This window comes from Brienomyrus brachyistius, chromosome 2, assembly GCF_023856365.1.
Source record: "Brienomyrus brachyistius isolate T26 chromosome 2, BBRACH_0.4, whole genome shotgun sequence".
Taxonomy (NCBI): Eukaryota; Metazoa; Chordata; class Actinopteri; order Osteoglossiformes; family Mormyridae; genus Brienomyrus; species Brienomyrus brachyistius.
Window position 1 is genome coordinate 20,581,529 of NC_064534.1, and position 25,968 is coordinate 20,607,496.

Genomic DNA, 25,968 nt, shown 5'->3' on the forward strand with positions numbered 1-25,968 from the left:
TACATGTGGTTCGTAATGCTTTGAGGGGTGGTGTCTGTTTCCATGTAGTTGCAATGATTTCAGTTGTTGCATCTTTGTGGTTTGTGAGTGACTGACGTTGTGGAAGTGCTTGGTTTACTGGAACCTAAGTCCCAAGGCTGCTTCTGTACGTTCAGAGGAGTTGCATGGAGCAGAGCTACACAGCGTCCGGTAAAGTCTATGTCTGCTGAAAGTGACAAATCACCACTTGGGAACATGAGGCATCAGTTCAGTACAGCTTGTCACAGAAGTAATTTTCTTCCAAGTCACGATTGCAATTAAAACAATTTCTTATGCATTTTTGAATATGATATACTTCAAATTCTCTGCAGTGCATTTACATTTTGGGCTGTACACTACACTTCTGCAGTGCGTCTACTTTAATTACAGTGTATCTTTCTCCCTTATTTATTATTCATCTATAGCTACTCCCAGGAGTGTTGGTTATGGCTGCCAACCATTGTATCCATTAAAATCGCAATGGCATTAGACTGTCTTTTCTGTATGCCTCTTTGCAATGTGTGTTTATGAGGTCAGTGTCCACTGACCCACTAAACAGTGCCTGTGCTGATAGTTTGCGAATATCTCACCAGCGCCTCACAGATTGCACAGTGCAGTAATGAATTTAATCTCCAGTTGTGAGCTTTTACTCAGCTTGTTACTCTCCCTGCCATCAACAATGACACCCTGTCACTCTCCTGCAAAAAGCCACCTTCCCGCTGCTTAAGTCAGGCCTTAGGCTTGGCCAGTGGGCCTTGGACACTCGCACTGGCGACTCATTCACCTTTGTAGAACGCTATCTTGGGGATACGGCACACCCAAACAGAGGCCCATGTCGCACTACACGCTGGCTGCTCTGTGCTGTTCAGTGGGGAGATTAAGTGATAAGCTCAGGGCAGGTAAAGCGGTAGTACCGGGGTGGGCGTACACACTGTGTCGAGTCCGTTTCAGTTGTTGCAAGGTACCCTCGGCTGGCCTTGCTGCAAACAGTTGCTGACACCCTCCGCTGTTCCTCCCTCCCGTGTTCCTAAGGCATCGCTTTCTAGATAGTTAGAGGGCTGAAATTTTGCTCTTATGTAACAGGCCGTTGCGTGCCATCGAAGCCTCAGAGTCACTGGCGGCCATCGCTGTCCATCTGCTGCTTTTCGCTTCGCTATCGCTTAACGTCCCTGCGATGCTCCTAGCCCACTACCCATCCGTTCACCTGCCGACATGCCCAGCTCGGTTCCTGCTGCTCCCTGCACTCGTGGTCGCGGTCACACGCTCCTCGTTTCATCCTTGTTTTTGTCGATGCTTTATTACCCATGCCTGCCACCCCCCACCCCGCTTCCCCGCCTTTTTGATAGCGGAATGCCGATGCAGCTCTTCCCATTTAGCTCCTGCCACGGAGGCTAGGGCTTGGTCAGCCCCGCGTGTGGCACACCTGTGCACGCAGCAGTGCTGGGCGTGCAGCGGCTGTGTTTCCACGGGGGAACTTATGACGCTGACCCAGCGAGGCGTCGACGGTCTGACATGCACACTTGTACTGGCTTGTAGCTTTCAGAGTACACACACAGTCCACACTTATCAAAAATGGCTGCGTTTTTAATCAGGATGCAATCATTTTAACGCTCATTAACACAGGTTTGACTATGCTGACATGAATGCAAAAATATCTGGCATTTCTGTCTCCAGTAACAATACACAATTAAGACCAGAAGCAGAATAATCAGGAAGTTCTTGTGCTAAGGGAGAACGTCATTCTACCAGATTTTGGGGGGAAAAAGATTTGGATTCCTCAGATAAATCATTTTCCCGTTGGAGAACTGCTAGCATATACCAGGGAAGATAAAGGGAGATAGAATAAAGGTTGCCTTACTGTTTCAGTGGCCTCCGTCCATCTCTGGGGATATGTCGACACACATTTGCAAGGTTCACAGACGGAGTGTGCAGTCCTTGCTCAGTACTGGTACAGCGACATCCTCATCCCTCTGTCTCTCTTTGGCGGTGAGTGTGCGTGCCTGAGCGTGCGTGTGTATGCGTGTCCCTGTGTGTGTGTGCGTGTGTGTCTATGTGTGTGTGTGTGTGTGTGTGTGTGTGTGTGTGTGTGTGTGTGTGTGCGAGATACTGCCTTTGCGCCGTTCCCCCTTTCGTTAGCTTCAAGGCAGTCGGGGCACACTGCGGCGATGGGGGAGGAGTGTGTGTGTGTGTGTGCGTGTGTGTGTGTGTGTGTGTGTGCGTGAGCTCGTGTGCGTGCGTGTGAGCGCTTCAGAAGCACGGAGGGAGGGGTGACTGAGGAAGGAGAGAACGGAGGAAGAAAACAAGGACTCAAATTAAGAAAGAGATGGGTGAAGCAGGAGAAGAGCAGCGAGGAGGATCATGTGCTATCACTGTCCAGGAAAATTAAATGAAGAAAAAATGCAATCCAGGTCTGTCCTTGAAAAAACAGGAAAATTTAATTCCCATAAAACAAGCGGAATAGTCCAAAATATTGCAGAAGGAGCAGAACTCGTACATGTGCATACGATCACAGCAGCAGAGCTGTCACTCTGTCATTGTCCTGATATTTAGCGTTCTTACCAGGCAACGAGATGTGGGTTCACAGGGAGAGAGAAAGAGAGAGAGAGGAGAGAAGGGGAGGGGCGGAGAGGCGAGGAGAGAGGAGGGAGGGGAGGGGAGGGGTGGGAGCAGATGATTGCTGTGGATGAGAGAGTAGGTTGTAGCGTAAGGTGCTGTTTCCGTGCCAACAGTGCCTGTGACGGGCACCACAGCAGCAATCAGGAAATTGCTCATCTTTTTCACGAACAGCTATAAACAGGAAAGTGGAAACTTCACCTGCTCCCTCATCTTGTGATTATTTCGGAAATGGTGCAATATATAGGAACAGCAAGCACATCTGTCCCTGTTGCAAGATTCCTTTTAAAATGTGCTCCCTTCATTAACCCTGGGTCCTGGAGGTGATGGGGCTCATGTCTTAATGGCCTCACAGAGCCGCCGGCAGTTTTTTATACAATACTTTCAAGCAAGCAATTTAATGTAAGATTACCAACCAGTGGGACACTTTTGTTTTGAAATATTCTTGTGAAACCAAACAGCTCTTGCAATTTTTTTATGTTAGTAAGATTTTTTACTCAGCGAAACTCACTTCTCTATTTTGTAATGGCATCTGTTAATATTTTTTTTCTGCAAAGTATTGTGAAATTATTAGCAGTACTTCTCCATATTCAGTATTAACACTAATATTTTGTGCATCACATTAATGCGTACGTTAGCAGAAAAGAAATGTTGCATTTTGCTGTTGTGAAAAAGCAAACTTTTTTTAGCGTGAATAAAGCATTTGAACCTTACAGCTAAATTGATTTTGCAAGTTAAACCATTTCCTGCAAGATACCATCAGCGCCCAGGGTGATACATAAAAGAGAGAGATTGCGTTTTTCTGTGAGAGTGAATCATTAAGTCAAACCAATGTCTTGGCTTCTGTGAATACAGAGGGTTATTCCGTGTATACCAGTAACTTTTTAACGTTTTAATACTTGCTTGCATTAGTTTTTATACACCGTAGTCATAGTTACCCAGCTGCTTATATCAAAGAAATTCAGAAGGGACTTTCTCTCTGCACCAACTGGCAGAGAACTAATGAGTCGCCAGACATTTCAGTTTTTATTTTCAGTTGCGACATTTAAGCACGTAACGGCCACACTAATGTAACAAAGGGCAAGAAATCTGGGCGGCATGCTGGTGCAGTGGTTCGAGTCTCCGCCTGGGTTACATGTGTGCGGAGTTTGCATGTTCTCCCCATGTCGTTGTGGGGTTTCCTCCGGGTACTCCGGTTTCCCCCCACAGTCCAAAAATTGGAGGCTAATTGGAGTTGCTAAATTGCCTGTAGGAATGCGTGTGTGAGTGAATGGTGTGTGAGTGTGCCCTGCAATGGGCTGGCCCCCCATCCTGGGTTGTTCCCTGCCTCGTGCCCATTGCTTCCGGGATAGGCTCCGGACCCCCCACGACCCAGTAGGAGAAGTGGTTTGGAAAATGAATGGATGGATAGATGTACAACCTAAAGGCACAACCTTTGGAGCCTTCACACAATCCATAACTTCTCGTCGGTGCCTTTGCTGACAGCATCTCATGCTGAAATAGCACAGCCGTAAATTGTAGGATACTGTTCATTACCAGTAAGACAGGTGGTGGGAGACAGACAGCTTGAACCACCTTTGAACAAGGCCTGTAAACCCTAACTGCATTAGGGACACTGACTGACCCTCCTCACTTATCCTTACTTGTATTATCCTTGGACAATAGCATCTGCTAAATATGTAAATATTGTGTCTGAGATGATGAAATAAGAAAGTGGGATCTTCCAAAAATGTATGCTGCAAAATTAAGCTGTAATCTTCTGTATTCAAAAGAGTAAGACCATCGGGCTCTTACTGTATTTTCTTTCAAGAAAAATACCTGGGCCCGCATTTATACACCTTCTGTCAACTTTCTCTCTATATTTTGAAACCATGGTATCAAGTTCAAGTTTTAAAGTGTCATGGTCAAGGATAAATTGTCCAATGGAATACTTGGAGCTTATGGGTGTAAGGCAGGGAACAACCCAGGATGGGGTACCAACCCTTCACAGGCCACACTCACAATTTAGTAACTCCGATTAACGTCAACATGCAAACTCAACTTACATGGAGCCATAGCGGAGACCTGAACACTGCTCCCAGAGGTGTGAGACAACAGTGCTAACCGCTGTTAATAAATGTTAATGAACAATAAATAGCAAATATCACCACTGTAGACAACATATCACATACGCATTTGCAAAATTTAATTAAGATTAACTGATTAACTGAGGAAATAATTAATCCTTGGACATTAATTTAAAAGCATAGTCTTTGCTTTGATGGCCCCTTTCAAATTTGCACACATTAACTTTAAAAATCTCCCTCTTACTCCCCCAGCCGCTGTCAGCATCCTGCCCCTCTAATCCCTAATCCTGTGAAAGCCTGTCAGACCAAAGAGGGCTGCTTTGATCAGGATTTTACATCTTGTAGGGTGACTCTGTTGGCAAATGCCGATCCAATAGCACTCAGAGGGCCTGAAAAGCCGTCCCACGATGCATCCTGCTCCCCAGGTTCGCTGAACTCCCCATGTATTCCAGTACATATTCAGTAGAACTACCATTAGAAGAATGTCTTTAAAATATTGTATCATTTGTTCATTTCTTCTGTCGTACATTTGTTTCTTCTCCATAATAGAGAGGAAAAACTATGTATGCATGAATTCTACAAAGATACAGTGAACTCACACACCAACATATCATCAAATGCACAACATGGTACAGCTACATTTTTAAAATGCTCTGGGATCTGGACATTTCTCCATAATATTTTTAACACTACTTAGTAGTCTGGTAGTACTTCTCACAGTCAGCCAGAGTACAGGTGCCCATGCCTCATGTTACTGAAGACTTAAAAAGCAGATTTCTTTGAGTCTTTGATAAGGAATAAAGAGCTCTGAAGCAGTCATGCTTTTCTGTGTATCTCTGTAATGTATCAGGGGCAGTCGAAAGTTACCATAAACAGGGGTCATTTCCTTCCTCCTGTCACATATTGTTGAGTCACACCTTACAGTCATTGCAGACAGCATGTATAACTGGGCCCACAACTCTACAACCTTTCGAAAACCTGCATTCACCTGAAAGTTATGTGATGTTGTTCAATGGATGAGCATTAGACTCGTAGAACACACGTTCAAATGTAGTGAAACATACTTTGAATGAGTGCAATTTGTGACAGTATAGGAATATGATGACAACAACCTCGCAACGTGCACACAGTACGTAGGAAACATTAGTGATAAAGACGTGTAAATGAATCCTTATCGTTACTCTGATCATGCAGCACCTTATCTTTATGCTTGCCACCTGACAGAAGTTTGAAGGATTTCTCAACCTTACGATGAGCCAAAGCCGGGGAAGGAAGGAGGGCTGTGGTTTTAAGTCTTACAGTTCTATAGGAGCAGAGACTGCAGGGAGACCCACGAGGCCTGGTTGTGTTAGCTGCAGTGGCTCTAGTGACATGCATGCTGTAGTTGTGTGTGTCTAGAATCTGTGTGCCGACAGCTTAATTCTGTTGTTAATGAACAAAGTTAAATTCATATTGATCAGTCTGATGGTATGTAATAGTATTCAGACAGCCTACTTTGAATGATCTGTTTACTTAGAGACAGGTGTAGTGGTGCAGTGGTTAGCAGTGTTGCCTCACACCTCTTGGATCAGGGTTCGAGTTTCTGCCATGGCTCTATGTGTGTGGAGATTATATGTTTTCCCCATGTCATTGTGGGGTGTCCTCTAGGTACTCTGGTTTCGCCCCATAGCTCAAAACATGCAGAGATTAATTGGAGTTACCAAATTGTCCATAGGTGGGAATGGTGCGTGTGTGTGCGCGCCCTCTGAGGGGTTGGTGCCAAATCCTGGGTTGTTCCCTGCTTTGTTCTTATAGGCTCTGGACCCCCTGCCACCCTGAATCGCAGTCGGACACATGATTATACAGTAGAAGAGGAATGAATGGATCAGGCCCGTTACTTTTTCAATCCTGAATTTTGCAAAATGATCATATTAAGCTCAAAATGAAAAATACACAGAAAAAGTAAAAATCAGATAGGTGTCAGTCATTTTTTAAAAGGTACACAATACAAAATTCCCCTAACCAACAGAACAGGTCTGAAATAGGCCTTTGACAATTCCACTGTCAGTACTTCCATTAACCATTAACTACTCTTCACATTAAGCCTTTTGGGAGAGAACAAACTACTTGTTTTCTTACATGTTGTAGGACATCATGCTAAATAGAAATCCATAAAATGAAACTGAGCAGGTATAAATAATTTTGCTGTGGACTTTTGGGCACATTGAACATATAAGAGCCGTCAAAATGTAAGCTTTCTTCATTTTCTAGTGGTACGATTCTTACAGCTAGCATCAAACAGCTGATGTCACATGGCCAGGGAAGTGATCGGAGGGTTGTGCTTTATTTTCAGCATAATCTAATTTACCATGCTTCTGCAGGACATAGAACCCTGGCTGTTATGTGATAAATAAATAAGAGTGAAATATATTACTATGACTGCAATCAACACTTACAGCAAGCTAATCTAAATGCGATAGACATGCTAAATCATGCTGTATGGTGCTGCATAAGTGTCATGCCCTGCTCATGCTGATCCTTCCATGTGCCACGCCCCCTCAGCTACCTTGTGTGGAATCCCCAAGATATCATCATGCTTCCCACGTTCGTGCCCCGGCGTTCATGACAATAAACTTGAAGTGGTGCTACATTTGATTTATCCAGCATTGTGTTTCCAGCAGAATTAAACTATAATTTGCCAATTTGGCTGATCTTCATGACCAGGTCAGGTCAAGTTGGGGAGCATGAGCTGGTACAGTCCGTTGCCACATCCACCACAAGGCGAAAACACCTTTAATCCTGGTTAGCATCCCCCCCCCCCCGCCGCCCCCAGGCCGACATGCGGTACAATTCCACCCTCCCAAAATGGCTGCCTATCTGCAGCAACCAGGTGTTATGTGGGTGTCCTCGTCCAACCACGTGGGTCCTCAGGGAATCGTGCCACATGGCCGTAGCCCTGTTACTGATGCTCCTTCACTATGCAGGTAATGTACCTCTTTCAGGACTCCCTAAGCAACCGCTTGTTCAACACAAAATCAAACCAGGGGTACCCAAGGATTCTCCAAAGAGACATAGTACCATAGGAGTCCAGGTCACTGGTCAGAATTCACAAAGTGGGCACTCCTGTAGACCCTGCAGTTCTGTGGTAGCCTCCAACATCTGCCCACAAGGATGTGATCGATCTCCTTCACTGCACCACCAGTATTGGAGTACCAAGTCCAACAATGCGTGCCAGTGGATGCACTGAAGTCACCCATGACTGGAGGAGTGTTACCTCATGGGCACTTATCAACCACTAAGCGAAGTTGCGAGTAAAATGTCTCCCTTAATGAAACCTCACTCACTGCCGTCGAGGCATACACTGAGGCAACAGACAAGACACACAAGGAGTGCCTTAGCCTGAGTCTCATAATACGCTTGTTGAAAGGAGTGACATCAGACGCCATCGAGAGGAGCCGGTCCGCCACAGCAACAGTTACTCTCTGCATTTGGCAACCATCAGACCAACCAGACCAAAAGTAGGTATACCCACCTGGCCTTCTCCCTGGTCTGCTTACCTCAGCGAGTGCAGCCACTAAAATGCGGAGTTTAGCTCCTCTGACAGCAGAGGAAGATGGTCATCATGCCAGAGAGACAAGACATTCCACGTGCCTACCAGGATGGGCCCTCTCAGATTAGGACCCGAGTGCTGGGCAACAGCTCAGCACCACACCAGTCCTGCAGAGAGCAGAAAAGCATCATTGCTTTGTCCACAGCTGTGTGAAGTTTTTATGGTGGCTGGAATGCCAGTCTTGCCACCATCAGGTGGGGCACATCACAAAACAAGCTACTGAGATTACCATTAATATTGAATCATATTGATAGGAAGTAACCTTACATGTGATATAAACTGGCCTCTCCGCTCTCTGCTTTGAAAGAGCTTCTTTGTCAAAACTGCAACGTCACTTCAGAAATTCAAATTAAAATTAGCATTCACAGTGTTTCTCCAGTGTTAGGATGGCTGCCACTGTCATGTGGAACGCTTCCAGCAGCTGCATCTAACATGAAAGCCCATTCACACCCCCGTCCACGATGCAGCTGTGTGTGTGTGCGCAGAGCAGCCCTCAGGCTGTGCCAACAAGATGTGCACCATTCTGACAGATCTGCTGTTTCGCCCTCCCTCAGCTCAGCCCTCCATTTCCTGAGGTCACAATGGTGTTGGGACCGATCAGATAACTTGACATTATCAGAAGTTACATGTCCCTGATGTGCTATTTTTTAATATGTCTGATGCTTTGTGACTGCCTGTTTTCCCACTTAAAACTCTACTAAGTTCTATATCCTGATATGTCAGACCTACTCATAACATGTCTTCCAGGATTATGAATGTGAAGGACCTCTAGTCTTCCATCTTCTCAGCTAAAGTTCCTGTAAACAAGAGCTCTGTGTCAAGTTAATGTTCTCATACACGAGCTAATGTTTCTATAAACAGCCGACTGCGATTCTCAGGTTTAATTGTGAAAGCAATATCCCTACACACACTCAATCGAACGGCATGACCTGCACCTACCAACTCACGGAATCATAGCCCGTTTACATTCCTCAGCTCATCATCATCATTTATCAGAAACTCACATCTCTGACTCAGAATTTTCTCTTATTCCAATTTTCCACTCATCATCCATCACTAAAAGGATGCTTCTCAAAAGGATTAATTTGATTTCACTCAGAGAACTCCTCTAGAAAATAGAGATCTTCTAGGAACTCAAAACAAAGACCTACAGTATCATAACTCTTTGCACAGTGCCCTGACACAGAGAACCCTATACCCCTCATGCGCAAATGACCAGATCCCTGATTTTTAAGAAGTCATATATCATGCTGACTTTGTTTGGGTTCCTATGCTGCTACTCATCCATAATGTACAACGCACCCACTAACATGATGTAACTCTCCATAACTGACTCATGGCACAACCCACTTTAAGGCCTTCTGAGACAGTATAACTTTTGAGCAGTATAGGAGATTGAACAGTTCCCGGTCTGCCCGTTGTACAAACAGATTCTGATGAATACTTCATCAACTTGGGCCACATCTGCTCATAGCAGATGAACGAACTCAATGTTTCTCATTGAGCTTGTCAGGGTTTCACGCTGAGCTCAACCAACTTTAAAGGCCATGTGCTTTAAAATTGCAGTTAGGGAGCAATCAAAATTCAAAATAAAACAACATGACGAGCATGTGCTATTCAATTAAATCTGTGAATATGTCATATCATGCATATTTTTATGTATGGATTGCATATTGTTCTTGCCAGCATAATTTAGAAATATTATGATGCTAAGAGGCAAGTTTCATAAATGCTGGTTTTAAAGATATCATAACATGCATTTAAAATTGTACAAGATTCTTTTTAAAGTAAACCGATCGACTTCAGATTTTAAATCTCAAGGAAATCTATTCCATTATTCCCTGGAGAATACACAATTTCACAGCTGAGAGCATATTTTAACTGGCAAACCTAAATGTATTTGGTAATCGTGCCACATAAAATATGCTTAATATGCTTTAAAAAATGAACTAGTTGTGCTTTTGAAAATAAAATAAATGATACTACAAACTGAAAACAAATATTTAAATTTGGCACCACTTTCATGGCACATAAATACCATCAAATTTAGCAAAAGCTCCAGTGGCAAGTGCCTCTATTTAATTAATTAATCGATGCAGCCAGGTGTGGATATATGTCAGGCATTCAGCTAGACTCTAGCAATTGAATTATTGTAAACAATCTAGGTAATAAAGGTGAAGAAGTTGACTAAATACCCTTAAAACAGCAAGCATTAAATATTATTCTTCAGAATATATACCCTGACATCTTAGCCATGTATAATTCATTTAAATGAAATACTAAGAATGTTTTGTTTGGAATATGAAGTATCCAGTTTATCAATTCGGCCCTGAGGAGGAATAATGTTATTTAATAGAACCTTAGTCAATTAAAAACTAATACATAAGTAGACATATGTACTGATACTGTGAACTAATTTTATTCATTCACACAATGGCTCACCTTTTCTCCAGTTACAGCTAAAGTTAAAGTTAAAGCTCTTGTGGAATTAAAATTGGACATCGGTAGACCCGGGAGGTTGGCATATTGGATCTGTGTGTGTCTTTAGGCCTTAGGCAAGAAGAGATTGTTTTGACAGGCTAAATGCATAGGAAAGGTACTTTTAAGGTAATCAGCCAATTTTTACGGTTGAATGTGATTTTTTCATTCCATCAGAATTGATTTGGGTATCAGTGCTCCATAATTTTTTTCAAATGAAAGCCACGATGTGCCCAAACAGATCAGACAGTTAATTTCTTAAACCACTATGTTAGAGACAAACTCACACGTGCTTTCTCATTCTGAGTGACAACTGTACTATATTAGCTCCATGTCCAATAAGTACATTAATAGTTACTAACCTACCCAGAAGACCCCTGTAAGTCTAAGCTAGATAGTATGTGTATATACCATTACTGATTTCAGTAAAAGAAGACCATTGAAAAGCTTTCAATATTCCATGGACTGGTGGGATTTTTCAAACAGCGTGATTAAAGTCAGCTAGCTTAGGTTGGTTTAACCAGTTTAACCAGCTTGATTTTTTTTGTATGTGAGCAGAGCACAGGGTTGTAAAAAATTTAAAATGTATAGTTTATTTTTGGAAATGAACTCTTCAGTGTTCTGTGGCCCGACCCTAAAATTTGTTCCTGCTTTTTTCTCTCAGGATTAGACTGCTGGAGTATTCCAAGACTGTAATACTCAAAGACTGTAATACTCAAAGACTGCAACATTTCTGAATTCAGCAGCATGGGTCAGCACTGTAAGAATATAGACTGATCGCTCTCCTGGGGTTTACCTACTGCAAATTCATTCCCAAGCTGGTACCTTAGTACTCCTATCCCAAATATGCAAATACTAAATAGACTTGTTGCAGTATGGCTATGAGAGAGCATGACTGGAGAGGATTTAAAAAGCAAATTTAAGAAACTTAAGAAAAATTTTAAATGCTTGTGTAAATATCAAGGAAACAACTGCAAATCAGGAATATTATATGCAAAATCATGCATTTAACAGCCTCCTTTGTAGCATTTTAACAAGTGTGATTCATTGGTTTTTCATCTTTTCTCGCCATTCTTCTCTTAGCCAGTTCACTATGGACTCCTCTGCTGAGTGTACTTGAACCAGGGCTCTTAAGTCCAGCCTTATTCTTTTTCTTTGTTCCTGCCCATGAGGTCTCCTTCACCTCCCTGGTCCTGCATTGCTCTTTGGAGGATTGAAAAATGTTTCTTTCCAGAGACAAATCAGGGTTTTGTTAGAAACCCAAAATGTAATTTACTCCCGCTCCACTGGTATTTGATATACAGTACCAGTCATAGTTTGGACATGCCAAGCAGCCTACTGTATAAAGGAGAGCGATAGAGTGTCACATGACTTGCCCACCTGAACAAAACACAGTGGAAGTGGTTTTGGAGGAGTTTGACCAGAGAATAGAGGAAAAGTGGCCAACTAGTGCTCAGCATATGTGGGACCTCCTTCAGGACATATGGAAAAGCATCCCAGGAGGCCACCTCATAAAACTGGCATAGAGGAGACTGTAGGGTCAGCCAGTCCCGGGAGCAATTTTGGTTAAGAGCCTGGCTCAAGAGCCCAATGATGGGATCACTTTGCCCACCCAGGGATTTGAACCGACAACCTTCTGAGTCCCAACCCAAACAGCTGTTCCCCCCAGCAAATTATTTTTTTTTTTACTTTTTTGGTAGGTGCATAATTCCATGTGTTATTTTATAGTACCGATGTCTTTATACATTTATAATTATTCTAAAATGTAAAGAATAGTATGAATAAACCTTTTTATAACTGATAATGTATATTTTAAAGTCTTTCAGTTCTTAAGGTTTTTGTCAGTTTCAGATCAAAATAATATTTCTCACTTCACACTAACTGTTGCTGTCTCTAGTATATATTTACTATGGTGTGAAGATAAGAGGCAACAGAAGGGTGATGGTCAAAAGTAACAGCTCTAACCTCGTGGCCTCTGAAGCAGCCAAAAAGCTTCCTCTTATTTCAGTTTTGTACAAACTGAATACTTCTGATATTTTCCTCTATCTGAAGTTTTTTTTTCTCATTCACAAGCAATTACATAAAAAGCCATTGTCTCCAAGGCAGTGGAAAAAAATGATGCTTGATAGGTTTCACACTGTTTGTCATTTTTCTTGCAAACATCATCCTCTGTTTACTGGGATTCATTTTCATTTCATGTGGCACTTTGTGAAGGTTTTCCATTACATAGCAGCTACCTGTCAGGCATAATGATGCATTCAGGGAATTTGCTAGCTTCCCCCTCTCCCATCTGTCTGTGGGCTCTATCTACGCCAGGCGCGAACTGTCTGCTGTCTCTGGGTCTGGTGCAAAGACTAGTGACGAAGCTCTCCAAGCAGGAGGAGGAAGAGGAGGAGATCCAGGGTCTGATCCTAGCCACACTCAGCAGCTGTGTGCGTGTGGATGCCAAGCCTGCCTTGGCCAGCGACGGAGTCCCCGTCCTGCACAACCTGCTTTCTCACCCATCATCCAGCATTCGCTGTGCTGCAGCTCGTGTCATGGTGGCCATCAGGTGGGCAGCAATGCGCACACGCAGTCGTGTAATCATATCTTTTTGGGGACCGCTCATTCATTTCTATGGGAAAAATGCTAACGCTAGCTATGACAACCTTAACCCAAACCCAGCCCTAACCATAACCATAAGTAACCAAACAAAATAAGAGTTTTTGCATTTTTAGTTTTTTCATTATAGTCATGGATCTTTATAAAATGGAGTTTTCCCTTATAGAGACCAGTTAACTGGTCTCCATAAGGTAAAAAAAAAACAACAACAGGTATTCATTACGTTGTGGGGACATCAAGGTGAGGTATACCTTGACCACACACACACACACACACACACACACACACACACCTGCACATGCACATGGCAGCATTGACAGTCTGCCTAACTGGCAAAAATAACAACACTTGCATTCTCATACAAGCACTTCAGTAGTCTTTCACTGAATACTCACAAACAGAGGTGGGGATTTCAGGTCCAGAGAGTACAAATCCAGACCAAGATTTTGTTTCAACCAACCAGCATAAAGAGTCACAGAGAACTGAACTGGTTGGTTGAAACTAAATTTTGGTCTGGATTTGTACTCTCTGGACCTGAAATCCCCACCTCTGCTCACGAGCAGCCTCAAGAGAGGAGAATGTACGTTTACCAAGAAAACAGTCTTATTGAGCTCTAATGAGCAATGTAGTGTAATAAGGGAACAGTACATCTTGTGATCTCTGGAATGTTCCTTGGAGGAGCAGGTGGAGCCTTAATCCGTGAATGTATACACATTCACGCATATGTTCTGCTGTTTGCAATGGATGTTTACTAGGCTAATAATGCACTAAGAGAATAATGAGCAACATATTCACAAACGTCAAGGCAAGCTTTCTGTCCCTCAAAAAATGTGATCTGGCTTATACTGAATCCGGAACAGATAATTGCTGTGGAATGTAAAATAGAACGATGGGGCCTGAGGGTAAATGTTGTCATAAATCCTTTTTTTGTGAATAACTTCCCTAAGTAATTTTGGGACAATGAGAGGAATTGTAGGTAATGCTTTCCATTTAAATATGTATCGGCTCGCCGAAATCGCAGAAAAAAGTTCAGAAAAACTGATCTGGAAGCAGTCAGTTTTTATGAGGTGGGTATGGTGACGTGATCCCGCTGAGCACATTAATAATGCATACATTAATCTGCTGGAGGCATTTCCAGATTTAATGTGTTCAGTGGAATTCTCTTAATGCGTTTATGGAAGTGCTTGCTTTAGGTTCAGTCACCACATAGGGGTATTCATTTTAGCTGTCTGCTAGATCAGTCTCCATTAGTTTCACAGCAGCTCACCTCTTGGTTCCATGAGCCTTTGCAGCCAAACAGACACATCCTGCTGAAATCGGCTTTCTTTGTCTGTAGATAATGCATGTGCAAGTGGTCAGCCTAGATGAGCCAAAAAAAGTTTAAATAACTCGAGTGTATGTTTCATTAATGTATGGGAACAGCACAAAAGTAGAAGTGTCTCACCATAGCTCTATGAACTCGATGGGGGCATTAGTATTACATGTAGATAATTGATGCTACAAGGAGACATTGATGCTTTCTGTTTAGAAGCACAGGTTCAAGACTAAGGCAGGATAAACAGTCCAGTGTTTGGTGACTATGGTAGATATGATGGATGTGCCTGTCTTTCTGGAAGTGCCTCGCGTGAAGGGAAGGACGTGCTGTGTGAGGAAGAGGTTCTCCCAGTCTTGGTCAAATTACTGTGCGACAGTGACCCGGGGATCAAAGCTTATGCTGCTGGCACCATTATGAACACAGCGGTCATCACAAAAGGTATGTAGCCGAAGAGGGGGAATCTGGAAATGCCCGTACAGAGGAAGAGAGCACAGCTGGCAGAGGAAGCGTCATATTACCTGTTAGGATTATTATTACTGCTATTGTGGAGGTATACATTCAGATATACAGTACATTATATGTTATGCTGATATGCTATAGAATGTAGACACTTATTGTTTTCTCTATACTGTACATTGCTGAATATCAGTATAACTGTGACATGGTTGTTTTATAAGGCAATTTAACATGATGTCTTTTGTGCTCATAGCCTTGGATTTGGTACTATATCTACTATATAAATATATTATATAAACATAAGTATAGTAGTAGTAGCAAGGTCATGTCTGTGTTACAGGAATTGTGCGTTAGTCCTTCACTTTTCATTTTGACGTGACCCGTCTCATTTATCTAGTTTGCCATTGGGTTACCGTCTCCTTTTGCCAATTTTTGGTCCTGTCCAGGGAAGTATCAGGCCCTAAAATCTGGCGCCATCCCCCCACTGTTGGCCCTGGTGACCAGTGAGGACACGGCTGTGTGCGCAAATGCGCTGCGGGCCCTCACCGTCCTGGCCGAGGTACCGTCTGCTCGCCAGAAGCTCCTGGAGCATGTGCCGCTGTTGGAGACACGGCTGAGCCATCATGTCGCCATCATCCGACGGGCAGCCGCCGCAGCCATCCGTGTCATCACCTGGCTTCCCTAGAGGCGCCGAGGGAAGCGCAGCGTGTGGACACCCTCCATGGCAGGCTCACACTGGGAGACGCTCCAGCCCTGGTATGCACTCACCCACACTCACCCACCAGATGGCAGAGTTGTGAATAAAGCTGACATGCTAAGTGCTGGTCTTGCTCTCTGTTCCTTAACAGGACTCGTTGCCAATTCATTTATGATTATGTTGAATTATTTAGCCTGTTCAAGTTTATTATATTTTAATGGACCTGTGGAAAGTTATAGAAAGTGAAGCCTGCAGAAGAAACAACAAGACAATAACTGTTTGTCATTAAAAGTTTACTTTAAATTTGTGATTCATTACCCTACTCCAGATAGTCTCACCGTGCTTGCTGTTCACTTCTGTGTCTGCTGATATTATGTTTCATAACTATCGTTTAACTATAATTACTAAGTACCATAACTGGCTTTAAAATGTTTAGATATGTAGCAACACTTAGATGAAAACACTTGACCTATTATTCAGTGATCACAGTCTTGCTAGAAAAGCCATTAGTCTGCTTTTTTCCTTGACCATTTCCAATCCAGAGAACACTTAATGGGTGAAAATACATGACCTAAATATTGGTCTAGAACAATGAATGGCATGATGCAGATGTCACTGTAGAAACTGTACACCAGTGTGGCCCACACACACACACACAAATTGGAAAAGATACATCTGTATTTTGTGCAGTAGGTAGCACTGTTATTTTGTACCTCCCAAGCTGGGGGTGCGAATTCTGCCGCCACTCTGTGTATCTGCAGTTTTCATGTTTTCCCTCTGTTATGGAGATTTGCTTTGGTCTCCCTGGTTTCCTCTTGCTGTCCACAGGCATGCAGTTAGCCTAACTAGTGTCTCTAAATTGGCATGTGCTGCTTGGGATAGGCTCCTGGTGACCCACTGCTGGATAAGCAGCTAATATTGTGCTGATGACAAATGGAGCTGTGAATGTGGAGAAACGAGCAAGAACTCCCCAGTATGTAATTTCTGTTACCATGCCATCTACAGGTCAATCTGTTTAAGGTTAGCTAAGTAGATAATTATCTTTTCAACTTTCAAAGACAATATTTCATAAAAAAAATAAAATAAATAACTTTATTAAAACAAAACTATAACAGCAGTTGGACCCTAGGACGCCAGTAAAAACATTTTTTTTTGTATTTTACAAAATGGCAAAATTAAAGTTAACAAAGATCTACTTTCTATATTTATCACATATTGAGTGTTCTGATCATTTACCTTTTTTGGGAAAGAGTCGTCTTTGTGCGGTATGTAACGCTGACATATTGTGCAATACCAGTGACTGTAATACCAGTGAGTCTCCACGTGTGCGGAGTTTGCATGTTTTCCCTGTGTCAGCGTGGGGTTTCCTCCAGGTACTCCGGTTTCCCTCCACAGTCCAAAGACATGCTGAGGCTAATTGGAGTTTACCAAGTTTTGTATAATTTCATGTTAAACCTTTTTAACAATATTGTTTTATATTTAGACTGGTTTTAAATGCTAATATTCGGTTGTGTGACAAGCTGCTTTATAGGTAATATAATAAAAAATAAATGAAAATTGGCTTTAGGTGTCATGCTTATTACATGAAATTATGTAATAAATGAAAACTGCACGCTAACCAAACACGTAAACAAAACGCTTCTTCGGAGCTGTGCTTCTTTTACTCTTTAATGGTACGAGAAAATACTATTACTTTGCCATTAATTTCAGTCGGTTACTGTAAGAAAGGGGGGCCCAGTATGTCGATGCCGATCTACTGGTCGATCGCAAAGGTAGAGTGGGTAGATCGCATGGCATAAAAAATCGAGGATGGATGAAGCGCTCAACCGCGCCAGCTGCCGCAAAACTCTAGCAAGCGATCGAGTCGCCTCCAATTTATTTCTACTAAACTTAAGAAAGGGTATAAAAATGAATGAGGGAGCTGGACCAAATAAGAAACCAAAAACCTACCACTTCCATACGGAGTGGAAGGAGGAGTTTTTTTTTCAGTGTCATATTCGAAGTGTGTTCGCTTCATCTGTCAGTCTATCATTGCTGTTCCGAAGACGGGAAATGTGGAGCGGCATTTTCGGACTGTTCATAAAAACTACATTAACTTCCCTTCGAAAAGCGAACTGAGAAAGAGAAAGGTGAAGGAACTTAATAATAATAATTAATAAAGAATACTCGGTATATCTATAAATAAATACATGTCTTGCATTTTTATAGTACGTAGATAATTTTGATTTATAAGTAGCTCGCAAGCTGAAAAAGTGTGTGTACCCCTGCTTTAAGCAGATTGCATTGATACACCTTATATGGTCTCCAGTGATTTGATCTGCTAATACTCATCAGTATAGCTCATATCTATAATTGAAATCAATACACCAGTTACGCTGACAAAGCCATATGAAATCCATTCAAAAGGAATATTGTAAATTATTACCTGAATTGCTCCATGAGGGATGAAAAGAGGTGTGGGGCTCTATGTGAGTTACGTCAGAAACTGAAGGCATGCAGGCTTTTACTGACCGCCAGCTCTGCAGAACACACAGGAGTGCTTTGGCACTGGAAAAGGTGAACTGGGCAGCAAATTACCCTATACAATAGTCTCAGCAGGGCCACCTTTAATTAGCTTAAACGTGTCAACATTTGCTTTAGGAGTACAAGTGGTGTTGCCAGTAGTGCAGAAAGGCCTTAAATAGGGGCAACAGCCACCCTTGTCTATTATAGTATTTGTTACATTCATTTTTAATTGATCTGTTGTTGGCGGTATACATATGTTTTAAACATTTAGTTTTAATTAAAATGGAGGACAGCGGTTTAAAAAAAACAACTATTTTTAGTTGCTGTAATAGCTTATAATTGTCTAAGACAAACTATTTTTTGACTCCAATGCCTTAGTGGCATTTAATGATTAATAACATGATGAATAAATGATGACATAAACAAGCAGGCAGAATGGATTTTCAAAAATGGAAGGTGGCTTGAGCATCGACTCGGCGAAACCAAAATCGCCACAAGGGGGGAGTAAAGCGGAAACAGTCAGATAGATTTGTCACCATGATGAAAATAACAGGGATGTATGCATTTTAACAAACACTGGAATTAAAGATACTCAAACTATGCATTATGTTTTTAACATATATTGGTTAAACAGTCACTAAGACTGATTGCATTTGTCCATCTGTTTGCAAGTCATGCACAGATTAGGACAGTACAATGGGGTGAAGAATAATAACAATAATGCAGTGGTTAGCACTGTCACCTTCGTCTCTGGGACCCGGGTTCGAGTCTCCGCCAGGGTTCTATGTGTGTGGACTTTGCATGTTCTCCCTATGTTGTTGTGGGGTTCCCTCTGAGTACTCTGCTTTCCCCCAGTTCAAAGACATGTTGAGGCTACTTGGAGTTACTAAATTGTCCATAGGTGTGTATGGGTGTATGGTGTGAGAATGTGCCCTGCAGTGGGTGGGCACCTGGTCCTGGTTTCCTGCCTTGTATCCATAGCCTCTGGAGTCACTCCCCTCCAACCCTGAATAGCATGAATGGCTTCAGGAAATGGATGGATGATGATGTTGTTATTTCTCTGTAAACCACAATTAATACTTTAACTGTTTTTTTAAATATAAATTCCAACAAGCCAACATATTCCATCCATCCATTTTCCAAACTGCTTATCCTACTGGGTCGCGGGGGGTCCGGAGCCTATCCCGGAAGCAATGGGCACGAGGCAGGGAACAACCCAGGATGGGGGGCCAGCCCATCACAGGGAACACTCACACACCATTCACTCACACATACACACCTACGGGCAATTTAGCAAGTCCAATTAGCCTCAGTATGTCTTTGGACTGTGGGAGGAACCCGGAGTACCCGGAGGAAACCCCACGGCGACATGCGGAGAACATGCAAACTCCGCACACATGTGACCCAGGTGGAGACTCGAGCCCGGGTCCCAGAGGTGTGAGGCAACAGTGCTAACCACTGCACCACCATGTCACCCCAGCCAACATATTATTATGGGAAAATTGCTGGCCTCTCTTGTTTGCACTTGTCTTCTCAACCTGCTGGTGAAAGGAGAAAGAAAATGAAGACTGGTGGATGAATGTTAATGCTTTTAAAACTAAAGCTGAACTGCACCGGCATGCACACAAAAATTAGGAAAGATGGGAATATATTGCTGTTATTCAAGGGACATGCTAAAAAAATGTAGAAGCCACCTGATAAGGAAACTTATATTTGATTAAATATTTTCTTTTTAATCACTTTAAATTGCACATACTTCTACTTCTACAACTATTAGCAATACTACTACTACTACTAATAATAGCAATAATAATAATAATAATAATATGCAGAAACACAGTTGAAGCTCTTTGTGTGATTTGAACAGAAATTTGTTTCTAAATATGTTTTAAACTTAATTCTTCACTTTATTGTTGGGTATTGTGATTTCCAGATTTTACTGTAATTTAACCATGCCTCCCCACAGTGTTGTAAATCTGTCCACTTGTCAGAGCTTTCTGTGTAGCTGTTCAGTTCCACTGCATTTATCCATCTTCTGTTCCAATTAAGTTTTTGTTTCACTAGAGAGCTGCAGTACCAATTTATTTTAAAGTGGAAATACGGCTGTCCACTTTAAAAAAGGCACCACAGGGGTATTTAGCAATGTAAATTACATTTAAGGTTTATGAAACAAATCGATGTACTTTTCACCTTTCAAAGGGTGATGAAAGAATTGTGCCATGTGTTGTTACAAATAGCTATGAGCTATTTCAGAAAGCTGGAAAAACAGCTTTTGAGATAATGGAGAAAGCTGTGATTGTATCCAACTCCAGGAAGGGACCCCTACTCCTGAGAAAGTTATGACAAGCGTTTCTCCACCTATCCGATTATACTGCATAATTCCTTGGTAAGACCTCACCTAGAATATTGTGTACAGGCTTGGTCACCATACCTTAAGAAGGACATTGCTGCCTTGGAAAGGGTGCAACGTAGGGCTACGAGAATGATTCCTGGTCTTAGAGGAATGTCTTCTGAAGAGAGGTTAGCTGAGCTGAATCTGTTCAGCCTCAAGCAAAGGAGACTAAGGGGGGACATGATCCAGGTATATAAGATTCTAGCAGGTCTCTATGCTGTTCAGCCAAGTGGCGACTTCAATATTAGTTTAAATACTAGAACTCGTGGCTATAAGTGGAAATTAGTGGGAGAACATTTTAAAATGAATTTGAGGAAGCACTTCTTTACGCAGCGTGTAGTTAGAGTATGGAATAGTCTTCCTGCTAGTGTAACACAAGCTAAAACCATGAGTTCCTTTAAATCAGAGCTAGATAAGATTTTAACAACTCTGAGCTATTAGTTAAGTTCTCCCCAAACGAGCTTGATGGACCGAATGGCCTCCTCTCATTTGTAAATTTCTTATGTTGTTATGATCCGTCATTGGTAGGAGGGCCAGCAGAAATAAAGACTTGCGTAGTTAAGGTCATGGTGAGGCAAAGCTGCTCCTGGGAAGCATAAGATAAGATTTGCATCAGCAGTTTGTCATGGAGAAAGCATTCAAAGAGCCATAACATTAAAATATTATGCATTAGAACCCTTTGTATTGCAGACTTTATTATTGCAAACTATCAGAAATATAAGGATCTGAAAGAACATAGAAGAAACACAGTAGGGGAATCATGGTCGTAATGGGACAGTATCTTTAATGCTACATATCAATCAGTGTAGACCTGCAATTGTAGCTATAAGGCAATTGTCTATTTATTGTGTTAAAAGCACTTGTTCTGTTAATGTGATGTGTCGATACAGTGATAATGTCTTACACCTTTACTCTGTTAGCATTTTTTTCTCCATTTTTTATTGGCTCGTGTTGTCTAATTGGCTGTTGTCTTTATTCTTATCACCCATTTCTTACGCATGATGCTGAGTGGGAATGTGCAGATTAACATTTTGTCTTTCCTTGTTTTACAAGGAAAACTGAAACTGGGCCCAACTATGTTACTGCACTACTCAAGTCCATGTCTCTTACCTCTGGTCCTGGATGGCTGCACTGTGCTGGTTCAGTTTGTCTGAACACTTCTGTTCAAGTTATTACACTGAAAAATTTAGCTGGAGATATAATTATTGAGTCAAATTCAAATCAACTCCATTGTTCCAGTTTTGTTCAAATTACGCTTGTGCAATGGCAGCTTTCATACACCAGGTCAAATAAGGGTTAACAGTTTAATTAGTCAACCTGGTTGCATAATAAGTTAATCTGGATTCATCCCACAGTTATTTAACTGGCAATAAGTCAAGTTCTCTTTATGAAATATGATGCTAGCAATATATTATGGAACTTCACCTCAAATTCTCATAGCCATTTTCACTTCGCCTTGTCTAGTATAGTGAAATACAATGTAGCTCTGCTTTAAAGGGAACAGCAGTGAGCAAAAAGTGAATATTCAAAGAAGGTAATGTCTTTTACAGTGTGTTCATTGTATAATATACCAAAGGATCTGCTAATTCCCTCTAGAAGCCCTGTCTAGAAAAAAAGGTACAGCCCTGTACAGTTCCCCAAGGAACAAACAACATTAATGTACCCCCAATGATACAAAAATGTTCCTGAGTTCATTTCTGTACCTTAATATACACTAAAAGATATATTTACTTGCAGCTAGGGTACAATTGGCAGACCCTTGAGGGTACAGTCCCAGTGACAAGAAATCGTACTGTCAGTGGTACTTATTGGTCATTTTTTCTGAAAGAACTCTAATGGGCAGTGGTTATTTGAGAGCAGAACATACCTAGCTGGCTTTTAGAAAAATCAAATGAAGAAACTGTTTTTCATATAACAATGAAAATGTTTCTTAAGTGTTAGATGCTAGACTTCGAGGATAAAAAAGCCCTGACTAGTTCCAGCTAAATTCCGGTTATGGACGTTTGATTTGTTATGGTTTTTTGTTTTTTATGGTTGTTTGTTTATAGAGTGGGGTCCAAAATCCGAGTCTACTTTGAAAAACTGATTTCTCTCGTTTAATCCTGGAAATACAGAATGCTTTTTTTCAAGAGCTAAGACATACCAGCATTTCAGCTCAAGTGCACTTTGTTATTAAAGGAAAAGAGGACATATCAAATACTGAGAAATTCTAGAATTCAGGAATTTTTTTCAGCCATTCAACTAATAAAATTGTTATCCTGATAATACAATTTGCAATGAAACATTTCAAATTCACTGTGATGGGCTGCCCCCTCCCCCCCCCATGTCCTGGGTTGTTTCCCGCCTCGTGCCCATACCTTCCAGGATAGGCTCTGGACCCCCCGCGACCCAGTAGGATAATCGCTTTGGAAAATGGATGGATGGATGGATGGATGGGCATTTCATTTTCATTTAGAGAAGAATACAAAGTAGAAACATTTTCAGTCGTGATCTCAGATTTTTGGACCCCATTGTATATAAAATGACACGTGGGAAAGAAATTACAATAGTTCGGTAAAATGCATCAAATTAAATTCAAATGAATTTATGTTCTCCATCCATGTGAAGTGCATACTTACAGTAGAAAAAATGTATATTTTCTATTGCCAAGCACAAGATTTTACTGTTAGATTTAGGTGGAAGGACCATTCTGTAGTACGCAGCTACATTTTTTTCACTTTAAGACAGCTTCCAGACGTTGCCTACAATCAAACAAATGGTGGTACTATAAAACAAATGCAGAACACTTCAGGCTTGGAGTTTGGTTACAAAAACACTCCAGAATCAACTATCTACATTTTCTTTACCCAGAATGAACTAGTGAATTTTCAATCAGACCTCAACACCAAATCGTACAAACAGTACACAACACCAAATCTGTCTTGCAGTTTCAAAGGCTCTACACACCGCTAGAATATGTGTGGGGTGTTCCACCAAGCAGGATTTCTCAGTCAGCTGGGAGTCATGATTGCCCAATCAGAGTTTATGTAAGGAGCACTCTTATTGGACAGTCATGACATCTATCTTAAGTTAACTCAGGTAACTGAGAAATGCTGCTTTGTGGAACGCCCGTATGCAGTCTGCTACATTTTCATCCTACTGAATATACCTGCAAAGTTTTATGCCACTAATCATCAGATCCTTCTATGAAACCTAGCTAAATTGGAAAGGCATGGTAATAATCCCAGTTGGATGTATACCTTCTGCTCCTAGCAGGTTATTTGACACTGTTAACTTATGATCCACCCAACTATTCTCACCTAGAAAACTGCTCTATCTGCTATATGAGCCATTGTCTACCAGCTGGAGCCCACAGATTGACAGTTAGCAACCTGACATACGGGGATGCCAAACAGCATCATCATCTCACCTTTGAAGCTTCATCAGACCCCACAGCCAATCAGCATCATGGGCCTCATGTAGGAATATCGGATTATTCCATGTCAAAAAAGCTGGGTCTCAGTATCTTTTTTATGTGAACTGGTATGAGTTTCTCCTTCTTTATCTGAAAACTATAGAATCCTTTCCAAAAAAATGTATGATTAGAATGATTATTCTTAGAGCTATTTATTTAAGAGATATTTATTTATTTTTCAGTCCTTGAAATGATTGGGGTTAAGGGCCTTGCTCAAGGGCCCAACAGCTACCATGGCAGCACAGGTTGGCCTGGGTGGTCCTGGGGCCCCCAAGATGGAACTCAGGCCCAGGTATTCAGCACTCAAAGCTAGCGATACAGTATGATAAAATGGCTGTGTCAGATAGGTATGTGTGTGCGTGGTTAGAGCAGTCAGAGGAAATCAGAGGCAGACAGATTATTCTTTCTCTTTGTTCATTTGGTCTTAATATTTACAAAAGTAAAGCTTCACTAAAAACGATGTCGGTATGTCTAAAACTTGGACTACAAATAAGAATATAGAAAATTAACAGAAGACAATTATACAAAAAATTGGGAGAGTACAAGAAGCATAAATTAGAAGAACCAAAAATGCTTTTTCATTGTTGTGCAAGTTGAGATGATATTGCACGCTATAATTATGGCATCCGTTTCCACCTCATCTTCCACTGTGACGTACAATGCATACATGGAACATCCATTCTCTTATCTATTTAATAGTTAAAATCTGAATTTGTCTCTGCCGTGCTTAATGTATTTGTGATTTTGTAGAATTGGGAAAAAGGCTTTGAAAATGCTGAAATGTCCAACAGGGAAAAAAACGCAGCCCGTGTGTTACAGCACATGTACATGGAATACATTTCCACTTCAATAAAAACTTGGACTGATGGGTATACAAACTGTGGATCGTGGAAATAGACAGCTTCTTTTTTTTACTGAATTGTGTATACACCACATTAACAGTAATAAATTATAGTTTAATTCAAACTATTTAAATAAACGTTCCCCAGCACATTCGCTGATGCTTATAAATTTATAAATGATAATTTCATGAAATTAAAAGTAAATGTATAAGAGCAATAAATCCTTCCAAATGAATCTATATTCACTTCCCATTCATCACAGCATCCTTCTCTGCAGGCAGCAAAATGGCAACGCGAACGTGCGCGTAAGCGGCCGTCGCAGCGGTTACGGGCGCGTTCCCTCACGCCGTTACGAGCAAGGGCACTAGCCCGCGCGCACCCGCGCCTGCGACTCGGAGGCTGGAAACAAAGCAATCGGCGCGATTCGCGTTCGAGATCTGGATCCGGGGACCGTGTTCCGACGCGCCGAGAGACAGCAATGGGAACTGATCTGCACGGTGACTAGGAGGCGAAAAAGAGAGAATAGCGTTCCGGCTTCGCAGGGCAGACACCCCACGGGGCTCGCCTAGGCGAAGGCTGGGTGTATTTTCGGAAGGGCGCTTTATTTGTTGTTATCGCCGCCTTCTCTGAAAACGAAAGAAACACCGTCATGTTTTTGTCAAGCGGAGAGTGCTAAGAAAGCGCCTCTAAAATTAAAAACAATACATTCACCCGGTCCTCCGTCCGGGAGAAAGGGACCCTGATTATTTGCTGCAGCAGCGAAACCCTCTGTTGTCGGCGACATGGCGGAACCGAGCTACTCCTGGTGAGTGCTGTCAGCTTGCTATTTCTATTAGCACGGCCGTCTGCTCTAGTTAGCTGGTTAGCTAGCAACCTGTTAAAATGATTCTAGCAAAAAGGCTTCTGGTTAAAGTCGGCCGTGAATCCGTACGGTAAGCGGTG

General features: G+C 41.9%; 3 protein-coding genes across 4 annotated transcripts in view; 2 read left to right on the forward strand and 1 right to left on the reverse strand.

The window, feature by feature from the left end:
* The window catches only part of LOC125723373 (guanine nucleotide-binding protein G(z) subunit alpha), a 28,394-nt gene extending 25,827 nt beyond the window's left edge, over positions 1-2,567 (reverse strand). Inside the window, exon 1 of one of the 2 annotated variants that reach the window (XM_048999910.1) lies at positions 1,877-2,567. The gene's annotated coding sequence lies outside the window, so the exon portion shown is untranslated. The remainder of the gene's footprint in view (positions 1-1,876) is intronic. The other variant, XM_048999900.1, reaches the window with a different exon arrangement.
* rsph14 (radial spoke head 14 homolog) overlaps positions 1-17,358 on the forward strand; it is a 47,753-nt gene extending 30,395 nt beyond the window's left edge. Inside the window, exons 4-6 of the mRNA XM_048999925.1 lie at positions 13,081-13,315; positions 14,982-15,118; positions 15,583-17,358. Coding sequence (XP_048855882.1) covers positions 13,081-13,315; positions 14,982-15,118; positions 15,583-15,821 — 611 coding nt within the window. The 3' untranslated portion in view covers positions 15,822-17,358. The remainder of the gene's footprint in view (positions 1-13,080; positions 13,316-14,981; positions 15,119-15,582) is intronic.
* Positions 17,359-25,354: 7,996 nt separating this feature from the next.
* The window catches only part of LOC125713046 (signal peptide peptidase-like 3), a 44,289-nt gene continuing 43,675 nt past the window's right edge, over positions 25,355-25,968 (forward strand). Inside the window, exon 1 of the mRNA XM_048983829.1 lies at positions 25,355-25,831. Coding sequence (XP_048839786.1) covers positions 25,809-25,831 — 23 coding nt within the window. The 5' untranslated portion in view covers positions 25,355-25,808. The remainder of the gene's footprint in view (positions 25,832-25,968) is intronic.